At 50.5% G+C, this 13,863-nt stretch overlaps 1 protein-coding gene across 1 annotated transcript in view; it reads right to left on the minus strand.

The window, feature by feature from the left end:
• The window catches only part of LOC308154366 (voltage-dependent L-type calcium channel subunit alpha-1D-like), a gene marked incomplete at its 3' end in the record, with an annotated part of 46,477 nt that extends 36,705 nt beyond the window's left edge, over positions 1-9,772 (minus strand). Inside the window, 4 exon segments of the mRNA XM_080527529.1 lie at positions 6,119-6,264; positions 7,206-7,345; positions 8,436-8,541; positions 9,615-9,772. Coding sequence (XP_080383655.1) covers positions 6,119-6,264; positions 7,206-7,345; positions 8,436-8,541; positions 9,615-9,715 — 493 coding nt within the window. The 5' untranslated portion in view covers positions 9,716-9,772.
• Positions 9,773-13,863: the final 4,091 nt, after the last annotated feature.

The raw sequence follows: 13,863 nt of genomic DNA on the forward strand, positions 1-13,863 counted from the left end.
CTCTACTGTCCTCATCGACAACAACAACATCTGGTGTATTGGCTGCAACATTTGAAAAATAGTCATATTCATTATTGCACAGGTTGAACATGGTAGTTGAGACACGTGTGTGTTTATAGGTTTTAACAGAGGGTGTAACATATGAGAGCATGTCCTTAACTAGCAAGTCAACAATTCTATCATGCCTAGCGATGTACATACCTTTATATACAAAGCAGCCATTCAGAATATGTGACAGGGATTCAGTGATTGAATTCTGATCATGGTGCAGACAGTGGGGAGAGAATGTGTTAGGGTACCACAGAGAGAGATTGAGTCTAGTTGGGAGGACCTGTAATCTAGCTTTAACTGTAAAAGTGACTATATCCTCATCTACTGCATGGTTCTTAAATATTGAGTGAGAAACAGAATGATCAGTAGTAGGGAGGCAAGCTAGCTTTCCCTGTAGTTTTAAACCAGTCCAGTGTTGTTGCTGTCTTTGGTGCTGTAACCTAACAAGGTACCTCCGTGCATGGTCTGGTGACAAATGATGTTCTGTGTCAATAACAGTAGCCCTTACTGAGGTTGAACAGTCAGTTATAACATTCTCGGACACTGTTACAGTGTCTGAGTCAGACCTCACCCAGTCCAGGGAAACTCCAGTCCTCGCACAGAGGTCATTGAGGTCAGGCCAATCTGACCAGACCCCAAAACCAGCAGAGTGGGTGTCCATCTTGAAATTGGGCTTCCTCTTGAAGCCCAGAAAGCTGGGCTCACCCTCTCTTGCCACGGGAACTTTGCGGCGTCTCATGTCCAGAAACAAGGAGGACCTCGCAAGTTCTCTGACGGTCTTATCATCACTGTTCAGCATGTTTAACAAGTGTGAGAGGCGTGTGGCGTTGTATATCCATTCCACGTTTGGAACACCAAACCCCCCCTCCTGTTTAGAGTGGAAAATAATGTCTCTGGTGGTACGGGAGTTCAGTCCAAACCACTTCCTCACCAGAGAGACCACTTTATCATTCAGTTCCCTCAGTGTTTTGCTTGGGAGATGGATGTTGGAGAAAAGATGTTGGATTCTGGACAGGGCGACCTGTCTGATGGCCTCCAACTTCATGAGCAGTGGAAGTGGTGAAACATCAATGAGGTCCAGCCTGGTGGTAAACTCAGTGGCTAAAGTGGCAACCTGTTCTTTCCATTCACCTGCTATAATGAACTTGTGTCCAAGGTAGGTGTACGTCTCGTGCAGGTCGTACACACGGATTGGTTCCCCTGAGTGGATGGTGAACTCAGGGTTTCTGTCCGTTTTGGATTTGTACCATCTGTTTCCCCCACTTCGCCTCTGGTACAGGACAGCACATTTAGATTGTTTAATCTCCAGACCGGACCAGTCTAGAAATGTGTCTGTTCTGGAGAGCATGTTCTTGATGACACTCTCTTCACGAGACGCCAGCTGCACATTGTCGGCGTAGCCTTGTACAGGGTTGGGGGAAAGCACATTGGGTGGGGCACAGGCACACAGCCACGTAATCCACCCGTTGATGGCAAGAACAAAATTGATGGCACTCCACGGACAGCCTGTTTTAATGCCTACCTGGAGGGGAATGGGGTCTGTGAGGTGTTTTCCACAGATGACCTGTATGAAGGAAGAGCTGTAAACATCCTTAATAATGTCAATATACACCTGAGGTAGTTGGATTTCCTCTAGGGCTTTGATCATGACATTATGGGTCAGAGTTCCAAAAGCATCCCTGAAGTCAAGAAAGACAGAGTAGAGTTTGCAAGATTCATGTTTGAAGTCATCAATCCCAGTTTTCAGACAAAATACATGTTCATTCATTCCCTGTCTGTTGATGTTTGCTTTCTGCTTTGGTGACAGAATGTTATTGTCCACTAGCCAGGGGAGCACACAAGACAGGATACATTTCATGAACACTTTGTAGATGGTGGGTAGGAGAGAAATATCTCTCCATGTTGATGGGTCATCAGGTATATTGTCCTTTTTTGGGATGCGATGAATCATTGCTCCTTTCCAGGACTCAGGCACTCTTTTATTTTCCAGGCAGACATTAAAAATAGTTGTTAACGTTTCACATGTCTGTGGAGTCTTAAGGCTTTCATATGTGACCCCATCCGTACCACAAGCCTTGTTGTTAGGTAGGCTGTGTACGACGGTCTCTACTTCAGCCTGTGTAAAGTAGGAGGTGTCTGGAAAGTCACTAGGTTGGACTAATTGTAGGCTACTCCAGGGTGGTAATGGGAGTGGGTCGCTAATTGATGTCTGGCTTTGACATTTATTTTCATAGTGGGTTTTCACCATTGTGATGTCACTAGGACAGGGGGGCGGTTCGGGGTACTCACTGTTATTTAAAATGATCTGGTTGGCTTTTGATCGTCTGCTCTGCCACAGGGAAGCCAGTTTATTCCTGCTCACTTGTTTAGAGCGGCGCTCCTGTGCTGCGCTGGAGCCAAGCTGAGGCTGAATAGTGTCTCGGATGAAACACAGCTGAGCCTCAATCCAGTCAGCAGTGGAAGATGGCGTTAGTATTCCAGGGAGTGGTTGGTTGAGAGGAAACTTTCTCAAGATCCGCGTCACGTATTTCAGAAACGGGAACCCGATCTGTTTTCCTCCGCAGCTCACAGTTGTAAAAACGCTGTTCTTGAAAAACACGCCGTTCAGTGTCTTGATCAGGCGTATCCAGTCCCCCGGATCCCCAGAGGAAGCGAAGCGCCTCTCCTGCCGCGGCCTGGTGTTGAGTTTGGCTCTGAAGGTCCTCTCGCTGTCCTGGAACACCGCCCATTGTTGTTGCGACAAGCGGTGTTGGTACGCGGAGAGATCCGTGTCCACTGACAGTCCGTTCAGGTGCGCCAGGGAAGGGTCGGCATTCTCCGGTAGTCTATAGACTCTCCCGCTGAGCAGCGCCCGCTTGAACGTGAGCCTCAATACGGTGATAAAAAGCATTGTCAAAGCGAGTATGTCGAGCATGTCTAACCCTAACCCTTGGGTAAGACACTGAACCCCAAATTGCTCCCAGTGAGCGGGCCGGCGCCTTGCATGGTAGCTTGCCGCCATTGGTGTGTGACTGGCTGACATAGAGTGACTGGCTTTAACTAGAGAGGTGATGAACACAGTGGTATTAACTCAACTATTCACTAATATTAACTAATTGTGGGGTTCCTCAAGGGTCAATCCTTGGCCCCCTTCTATTCAATCTCTACATGCTTCCATTGGGACACATACAAAATAAAGAAATAATTGCCTACCACAACTATGCGGATGACACTCAAATCTACATAGCCCTCTCACTGAACGACTACAGTCCCATCGACAATCTCTGTAATTGCATTGAACAATCCTGGATGGACCAAAATACATATCAGATCTCCTCCCATTCTATATTCCAGCAAGGCCCCTAAGGTCAGCTGAGTGTGTTCTGTAGGAACACAGCTAATTAGCTAATCGTTCTGTAGGAGCCATGAATATGATTTGTGAGTTTATTTGCATGTTTGTTTATTGTTTTGATGATGTTATGTTCTTCCTTCCGGAAGTTACATGATTATGGGCGGGGATAGCCCGAGGTAACTAAAACACTTGTTCACCTGTATGGAGAGAGAGGGGAGACAGGGTCGGTGTATTTTGTGTTGATCGCATTTTCGTTATATATTGTTTGTTATTTTCTTATTTTATATGGATTCATTTTGTACGTTCACTAGTTTGATTGTTCCATTTCAATAAATGCTCTAAACCAGGGGTCCCCAAACTACGGCCCGCGGGCCGAACACGGCCCACCCCCACACTTGGACTGGCCCTTTGAACAACGTCGCCCCCACATTTGGACCGGCCCTCTCAACAATGCCAGAAACATATTTTGAAAATGTAATCATATCATATCTGTATTTGATATTAAAGGTTGGCTTTCAAATAAAAATGTCCCTTAGTTATAAACTATTTTCATTAATAACATTATTAGTTAGTTTCACCCGCCCACAGAATGCGGTACATTCAACGTAACGTTCCATAGTGAACGAGCACAGATCTATAGCAGGTGCACGCGAGCTAGAACGAAAATTCAGAGAGATGAAAAATGGCCAAACGGTTGGTAAAGAGAAAAGTTGATTCAGAATGCAGGGAATTTAACCAACAGTGCACAAGTGATTATTATTGTTAAATGCAAAGAAAAGGCTTATCTGTCAAGAAGCGGTGTCTGTGTTCAAAGAATACAATCTGCGCCAGCGCCGACACTATGAAGCCCGCCACAAAGACAAGTATGCTAGTTTACAAGACCAAATGAGAGCAGACAAGTGTCGAAGCTAAAATCAGCTCAGCAGAATACGTTTGTACCCGAAACCCAGTTATACCAGTCATCCGTTCTGGCCAGTGCTGATGAGTTTGTCAATAAATGTATGAATGTGGTCGCGGAGGAGGTGTGTCCCGCGGTGAGTCTGTCCGCAAGTAGGCACCAGATGAATTGAAACAATGGGGGATTAGATAAAGTAGATGCCCAGCTGCAGGAGAAAACGAAATAATTTTACCGATATGTTCATGATCTGTGTCAAGGTGCGCTGTCACCGTACGTTTTCATGGTGCTCCGCTGCGCAGATTAATCAGTAGCACAGGGTTCGAGTTATGTGGGAGCCAATGGGAGCTGAGCTGTGTGTGAATGTTTTGGAGCGCGTAATGAGCAGTCTCTCATGAGTTGCGCAAAAAATCCCTAGGACCCACTCTGGCCATTGCATTAGCCTGTTCTTATCTATCCTATTTTTCAGGTTTTCTGCTCGAAATCACATGCCCACAGTGAATATAGAATATCTCCACAATCACAAGGGCCTTCATAATGATCTTGGTATCAAATGTGGGGTGGCTGTAGAAGTGGCTGTAGAAGTGTCAGAATCAAAATATATGTTAATGTGTCAGAGTAAATAGAGCTAGAACATTGTGAAAAATCTCAAATTCACTCTCCGCCTAAAAAAACAACAGCTTTTAGAGTGAATATCAGCTTGGAAACCTGAGCTTATAGCCCAAATCATCTAGGAATCAGTACGCCAGGGTCTGATGAGTACTTGTGCCAAATTAGATGCTAGTTGTTACGGCTGGGCCTTCACACACGCCCTCCCCCGCCCCCACAGCTCGAGCACCCGCCCCCACAGCTCGAGCACAGCGTGCTCTCCGCCGCAGGTGAGGCTTGTCCCCACTAATAGGCTAGGTGCACGATCTCCCTACTTCCTGAAAGGCAACTGGTATGAACATATCCTGTCTCACTCTATTGGTTTAATTGATTAATCAGCTGTGCACTATGTGTTCCAACAGTTTACCGCACAGCTGATTAATCAATTAAACCAATAGAGTGAGACAGGATATGTTCATCCCAGTTGCCTTTCAGGAAATAGGGAGATTGTGCACCTAGCCTATTAGATCATCAGCCAAACCTGCACACCTGTCTCCACTCCCAATCAACCCTCTGCCTACATCTACCCTGGACTTCCCTTCACTCATCGTCAGTTCTTCCCTAAGAATGGCCTGGCAAGTATTACCTGTTACCAGTCGTGTACTTAGCCCTCGAGACTATTATTGTGTTTGTCGTACTAGCCTACTGGAGAGACTTACCCTTTTTCTCTGTTCCTCTACAGCTCACGCCAGCCACTACCGCCAGCCCGCCAGGCTGAAACCCCCGGACTCATTATCCCTGTTTTTCCACCCCCCCTTCACTGTAAATAAATACCCTACGGGGCTTCACAGTATTCTGCCTCCATTGCCGTGTCCTTGAGCCCCCTCGCCCCCGTGTCATAACAGCTAGTAATGTAAGCCAGTGCAACTTTGTACCTGTTTAAGGACAGGTATGTTTAGGCGGACAACCAATTGTGCCATTTAGATACATTTTGGCACCATCAGTGTATCAGACTTCCTCATGTATCAGACTGTAAAACTGATTATATTTCATTGACATATCACTATAGGTATAAATTCCATATTTTCCAATTCATAACATCAACACAGACCCTGCTCGCATCTCTCAGCGACTTTTTTTTACTACTGGACTCTATCTAGTCGCTACACGTTCCAAGAGTGAAAACAAAACACGGTGCAGCAGCTTTTAGTCACTCTGCCACACACACACACACACACACACAGAGAACTCACTGGGGACCCCAGACACCAGGCGTAGGGGCCTCAGCACCCTGAAGGCTCGCAGGGCTTTGACGTCCAGCCCCCCCGGCTTCCCCGCCGCGTGGTGGGCCTCCCCAGGCTTGTGCTCCGTCACCCCCTCCCCCAGCACGCTGATCAGCCTGCAACACACACACACATTTGAATACTTTATTTGGTTCCACAAATTATATTATACAAACAGGGAATCAAATATTTCGGGGCTAAGCAGCACTGAACACTTAAGGGTACACATAACACCTCCTTCTCCACACGGCCAAGCTGCCAATAATAGCTGAGACAGAGCAAAATTTGGCAACCTGTTTGGCCTTTCTTTTGGACATTGCAGCAATTCTCAGACCCCTCATGGTGCATTTATATACATGGCCCAGACTTCCAAATACAAGTATGCTGAATTTGCACTTGTACCCAAAGCTGGTTATCGTACCAAGCAGTGGTTGGTATTTGATATACTTGTCCTGGAAAGTCTGGTCCATGTACAGGTCAAAGGGGCAGCCTACTTCTACAATCAGCACCTCCTTGTGGCTGGTGTCAACAAAGACAATATCAGGTGTATTTGGGATGTTGGCAAAAACATCATTGGCAAAACCAAACCACTCTGGTAACACTCTGGCATGCTTGTACATAGCTGCGCTAGATGGTAAGATGTATTGTACTGTATCAGACACAATGCACACACACACACACACACTGTCATCCCGTCACTGAAGCTACTATGTCTCCATTGGCAACTTTGTATCTGACCAAATTAAAATGACGTGGGGTTCCCCAAGGGTCAATCCTTGGCCCCCTTCTATTCAATCTCTACATGCTTCCATTGGGACACATCATAAAAAAGAACAACATTGCCAACCACAACTAAAATCTACATAGCCCTCTCACTAAAATGTTTTCAGTTTTCGTCAACTAAAACTAGACTAAATCTTTGTGCATCTTCATCTACTGTAAAGACTAAATGTAAAACAGCCTAAAGTAACCCCTCTGTACCCTGCTAACACTAAGACTAAAACAGCCTAAAGTAACTCTGCTACAGACTAAACAGCCTACAGTAACCCCTCTGTACCCGACGATGACGATGACGAAGTCGAGCAGGTTCCAGCCGCTGCGTATGTAGGCGCTGGGGTGCATCACCAGCCCGTAGGCCAGGATCTTAGTGAACGTCTCGATGGTGAAGATCACCAGGAACACGTACTCCACTTGTTCCTGTGGGGGAGGGAGGGGGAGGGGAGGGGAGGGGGGGGGAGGGGAGGGGGAGGGGTTGTTATCTGTCTCACTTCCTGCCCTGGTGACCTTTGACCTCCTGCCTGTTAAGAGACTTAAGCTACTCACCGCTAATACTGCTAATCACACACACACACACACACACACACGCACACACACACACATACACACATACACACACACATCACACACACACACACACACACACACCAGATAAACAAACGTTGATGTCTTCTTCCTGTTTCAGGTGAGGTCAGCTGACAGGAAGTGAACTGTTGTGTTCTGGTGAACCCTCAGGGCCAATCAGTTCAACAGATCCAGGACCTGGGAGGGGCTTAAACACTGACCACTGACACCATCATGTCCTGAACACACACACACACACACACACACACACACACGTCCTGACCCTAACCCTAGCAAAGGACCACACCAGGGATCTATCTACAGGATGAGTGATGCCATCCACCCATCCATCCATCCATCCATCCATCCACCCATCCATCCACCCATCCATCCATCTATCCATCCATCCATCCACCCATCCATCCACCCATCCATCCATCCATCCCTCCCTCCCTCCCTCCCTCCCTCCCTCCATCCATCCATCCACCCATCCATCCATCCCTCCCTCCCTCCCTCCCTCTCTCCATCCATCCATCCATCCATCCATCCACCCATCCATCCCTCCCACCCTCCCTCCATCCATCCACCCATCCATTCATCCACCCATCCATCCCTCCCACCCTCCCTCCATCCCTCTATCCACCCATCCATCCCACCCTCCCTCCCTCCCTCCCTCCCTCCATCCACCCATCCATCCATCCCTCCCTCCCTCCCTCCCTCCATCCATCTAGGGGCCCCCTCTAGGGGTTAGGGTTAGTGGTTGTAGTCTATCCTGCAGCTGATTGGCTGACTCGGTGCAGCTGATTGGCTGACTCGGTGCACCTGGGCCTGGTGAATCTTGGCCATAAAAGCCTCCTTGAAAATGCATCATGTGTTTTGGCTAGGATTATTTTGGCTTTTGACAATCCATCCACCTCCCTCCCTCCCTCCCTCCCCCCCTGCTCACCAGCTGGTGGTTGGTAGGGTTGGAGTCGTCGTCGGGGTAGGGCTTGGTGACGCCCATGGCAACACAGTTGGCGAAGATGGCGAGGAGGATGAAGATGTCGAAGGGCCTGAGGAGAAGGTTAAGGACCAACACACACACTCACACACACCACACACACCACACACCACACACACACACACACACACACACACACACACACACACACACACTAGGAGTGCAACAGTTCAGTTGGCCCACGGTTCGGTATGAACCTGGGTTTCTGGGTCACGGTTTCGGTACGTGTTTTGTGCGTAAGGAGAAAAAAAAAGACTACTATTTATTTACAAACTGTTGCTGCCAAAATCGAAATGAATGAATGACTCCACAACGCAGATTTGTAGCAATCCGGGGCTTCCTCAAACTGTTGCCATGTTCTCAACTCCGCTCGCCACGAACAAACATCTGAACTAGAAGCACCTGGCGTTCCAGAAAAACTCCACCTCCGACTTCCAACGCAACGCAGCATAAACCCAAACACCCACATCCACTAGTGTGTTGAACCTGGATGGAGAACCGTACGGTCCAATATAACACCCAGAACCATCGCACCACACACACACACACACACACACACACACACACACACACACACACACACACTTCGATACCTTCAAGATGGCGGCGCGATCAGACGCGCGGCTCGGAGTGGCTCCAACGCTGGTGCTTTTTAGTGTTTTTAAGTACATTTGTATGTACATTTTTATTTTAGTACTTATAGGGAACGGTTGTGTAAATAGTACCTACAAAAAAAATGTTTCCCAAATTTCGTTGGTACCTGTACTATATCAATGACAATAAAGACCATTCATTCATTCACACACACACACACACCCCACCCCCCCCAGACAGACAGGATACTTCCACTTCACCAGCGCAAGCGCAGCCATGCGTATGGGGTTGGACAGCACACACACCTACATACACACACCTACACACACACACCTACACACACACACCTACACACACACCTAAACACACACACACACACACCTCTCAGTCTAACACACCTACACACACACCTCTCAGTCTAACACACCTACACACACACCTCTCAGTCTAACACACCTACACACACACCTCTCAGTCTAACACCCCCCCCCCCCCCCCCCCCCCCCGCAGACAGACAGACAGGTAGGATACTTCCACTCGACCAGCGCGAGCGCTGCCATGCGTATGGGGTTGGACAGCGTGAGGCAGCAGAGGGCGCGGGGGGCGCGCAGGGCCGACTGGTTGCTCTGCATCTGCTTCTTCTGATTGCCTCCTCGCTTCCTGGCCGAGCCCGTGGACGCGGTGTCAGCCTTGCCCTCCGCCCCCGCCCCCCCCACACCCCTCTCTGGACCATCTGGAGGGAGGGGAGACCACAGGTTAGAGACATAGACACCCTGACCCTGACCCCTAAACCTGACCCCTAACCCTGACCTGACCCCCCCCACTCCCCCTCTGGACAATCTGGAGGGAGGGGAGACCACAGGTTAGAGAGAGACACCCTGACCCTGACCCCTGACCCATAACCCTGACCCCCAACCCCCCCACACCCCCCTCTGGACCATCTGGACCATCTTAGAGACCACAGGTTAGAGAGAGACACCCTGACCTTGACTCTAACCCTGACCCCTAACCCTGACCATGACCCTGACCCTGACCCTAAACCTGATCCCTAACCCTGACCCTAACCCTAACCCCTGACCCCGAGCCCTGACCCTAACCCCTGACCCTGACCCCCACTCCCCCTCTGGCCCATCTGCAGGGAAGAGACCACAATAAAGATATAGATTACTGTTGTTACTGCAGCTGTGTTCAAGCGCTGCTCTTCCTGATACGGCGTGAGAGATTGCAGATACTGCGTTTGTGTTTAGCCGCTATCTGGTGTGATACTGTGTGTGAGATCGCAGTGTAAAATGACACGTTTGCAAACACGTTTAGCCTATATTTGCAGTGAATTTATCGCTCGACAACCAGGTGGGAGGGGGGGGGGGCAGGGAGACAACCAGGTGGGAGGGGGGGGAGGGGGACAACCAGGTGGGAGGGGGGGGAGGGGGACAACCAGGTGGGAGGGGGGGGCCGGGAGACAACCAGGTGGGAGGGGGGGGGGGCAGGGGGACAACCAGGTGGGAGGGGGGGGGGGGCAGGGAGACAACCAGGTGGGGGGGGGGGGGGCAGGGAGACAACCTGGTGGGAGGGGGGGGGGGGGCAGGGAGACAACCAGGTGGGAGGGGGGGGGGGGGGGGACTACCAGGTGGGAGGGGGGGGGGGGCAGGGAGACAACCAGGTGGGAGGGGGGGGGGCAGGGGGACAACCAGGTGGGAGGGGGGGGGGCAGGGAGACAACCAGGTGGGAGGGGGGGGGGCAGGGAGACAACCAGGTGGGAGGGGGGGGGGGCAGGGGAATACCAGGTGGGAGGGGGGGGGGGAGACAACCTGGTGGGAGGGGGGGGGGGCGGGAGACAACCAGGTGGGAGGGGGGGGGGGCGGGAGACAACCAGGTGGGAGGGGGGGGGGCAGGGGAATACCAGGTGGGAGGGGGGGGGGGGGGACTACCAGGTGGGAGGGGGGGCGGGAGACAACCAGGTGGGAGGGGGGGGGGCAGGGGAATACCAGGTGGGAGGGGGGCAGGGGGACTACCAGGTGGGAGGGGGGGGGGCAGGGGGACAACCAGGTGGGAGGGGGGGGGGGGCCGGGAGACAACCAGGTGGGAGGGGGGGGGGGCAGGGGGACTACCAGGTGGGAGGGGGGGGGGGGGCAGGGGGACAACCAGGTGGTATGGGGGGAGGGGGACTACCAGGTGGGAGGGGGGGGGGCAGGGGGACAGCCAGGTGGGAGGGGGGGAACCAGGTGGGAGGGGGGGGGGCAGGGGGACAGCCAGGTGGGAGGGGGGGAACCAGGTGGGAGGGGGGGGGGCAGGGGGACAGCCAGGTGGGAGGGGGGGAACCAGGTGGGAGGGGGGGGGGCAGGGGGACAGCCAGGTGGGAGGGGGGGAACCAGGTGGGAGGTGAGTGGTCTGAGGAGAGGAGAGGAGAGGAGGTCAGTCTCTCTCTGAGGGGAGGAGAGGAGGTCAGTCTCTCTGAGGAGAGGAGAGGAGGTCAGTCTCTCTCTGAGGAGAGGAGAGGAGGTCAGTCTCTCTCTGAGGAGAGGAGAGGAGGCCAGTCTCTCTCTGAGGAGAGGAGAGGAGGTCAGTCTCTCTCTGAGGGGAGGAGAGGAGGTCAGTCTCTCTCTGAGGAGAGGAGAGGAGGTCAGTCTCTCTCTGAGGAGAGGAGAGGAGGTCAGTCTCTCTCTGAGGAGAGGAGAGGAGGTCAGTCTCTCTGAGGAGAGGAGAGGAGGCCAGTCTCTCTGAGGAGAGGAGAGGAGGTCAGTCTCTCTCTGAGGGGAGGAGAGGAGGCCAGTCTCTCTGAGGAGAGGAGAGGAGAGGAGGTCAGTCTCTCTCTGAGGGGAGGAGAGGAGGCCAGTCTCTCTGAGGAGAGGAGGTCAGTCTCTCTCTGAGGGGAGGAGAGGAGGCCAGTCTCTCTCTGAGGAGAGGAGAGGAGGTCAGTCTCTCTCTGAGGAGAGGAGAGGAGGTCAGTCTCTCTGAGGAGAGGAGAGGAGGGCAGTCTCTCTCTGAGGAGAGGAGAGGAGGTCAGTCTCTCTCTGAGGAGAGGAGAGGAGGTCAGTCTCTCTGAGGAGAGGAGAGGAGGTCAGTCTCTCTCTGAGGGGAGGAGAGGAGGCCAGTCTCTCTCTGAGGAGAGGAGAGGAGGCCAGTCTCTCTCTGAGGAGAGGATTGCAGCCAGGTCAGGCGCCATCTTGAGAACAACAGCTGTGACCTACTTCTCTACTTCTCTCCTCCTCTAAGGCAGCAGCACCTGTTGGCTGCGGGCTGCGGTGGACGCTGCGACTCTCTCATGTCCGTTTGCTTTTGCGTCAATTATTTAATTATCTAACCTATTTTAACGATCGTTCGTTTTCATTGGGCCGCAACTGTAATAGTTGTCTGGTATCAGCCCACCGCTGTTTCCATGGTAAAGAGAAGTCTGTCTGTCTGTCTACACCAGGCTGGACGGGGGACCTGGCTTTAAGGGCAGCAGGACACTGAATGTCCAATAGAAACGAACTTTACCTGCTGGGTGCCACCTAGGGCAGCTGACGAGTTCAAATCATCATTCAATCGTTCAGACACACTCAACGTACTTAATGCATCATTATTAGACACACACTCAACGTACTTAATGCATCATTATTAGACACACACTCAACGTACTTAATGCATCATTATTAGACACACACTCAACGTGCTTAATGCATCATTATTAGACACACACTCAACGTACTTAATGCATAATTATTAGACACACACTCAACGTGCTTAATGCATCATTATTAGACACACACTCAACGTACTTAATGCATAATTATTAGACACACACTCAACGTACTTAATGCATAAATGCCTACCCCTAACCCTACTGTACGTGGCCAACAAATCACTCAACCCACCCCACCCCCCGGTGTATCAGCGGTGTATCAGCGGTAATGTCTCTTACCTTTCCGCTCCATGTCGCAGTTCAGAACCACGGGATGACTTTAGTCACAAACACGGACACACCATCAGGTCCTCTGGCAGGTGTGTGTGTGTGTGTGTGTGTGTGTGTGTGTGTGTGTGTGTGTGTGTGTGTGTGTCGCTTGCTAGAGACAGATCGGTCTTAATCAGCGCAGCATTCCCACGTCCTCTCTCCTCCGCGCGTCCTCTGGTCTATCCGTATCCTTGGCCTACTTGCAAATTAAAAACGAACTAACTAACTATCTGATCTGTCCGTTTATTTATTTACTCCCGATATGGGAGGTTGAGTTGCTTATTAAAACAATGCAGATACAGAAGGAGAGCAGATAAACTCCCTGCACACGCCACAGGTGTCAGCAGGGAAGCAGGATTAACTAATTGAGCCGTTTAAAGGGATGACTGACAGACGGACTGACTGACGACACAGAACGACAGACAGACTGACAGGCAGACATAATATACAGGTGCTGGTCATATAATTAGAATATCATCAAAAAGTTGATTTATTTCAGTAATTCCATTCAAAAAGTGAAACTTGTATAATGTATACATTCATTCCACACAGACTGATATATTTCAAGTGTTTATTGCTTTTAATTTTGATGATTATTACTGACAACTAATGAAAACCCCCAAATTCAGTATCTCAGAAAATTAGAATATTACTTAAGACCAATACAAAACAAGTTTTTATTTTATTTTTTATGTTGGCCAACTGAAAAGTATGAACATGGAAAGTATGAGCATGTACAGTAAGTGGAACATGCAATTGCAATCTCATAATGCATTAGCATTTGAATTCAGTCAGCTATGCTTCCATACACCTTAGCGCCCCTATCTGGCAGCCCTATTACCAGGGTGA

The sequence above is a fragment of the Nansenia antarctica genome, assembly GCF_963989245.1.
Source record: "Nansenia antarctica genome assembly, chromosome: 3".
Lineage (NCBI taxonomy): Eukaryota > Metazoa > Chordata > Actinopteri > Argentiniformes > Microstomatidae > Nansenia > Nansenia antarctica.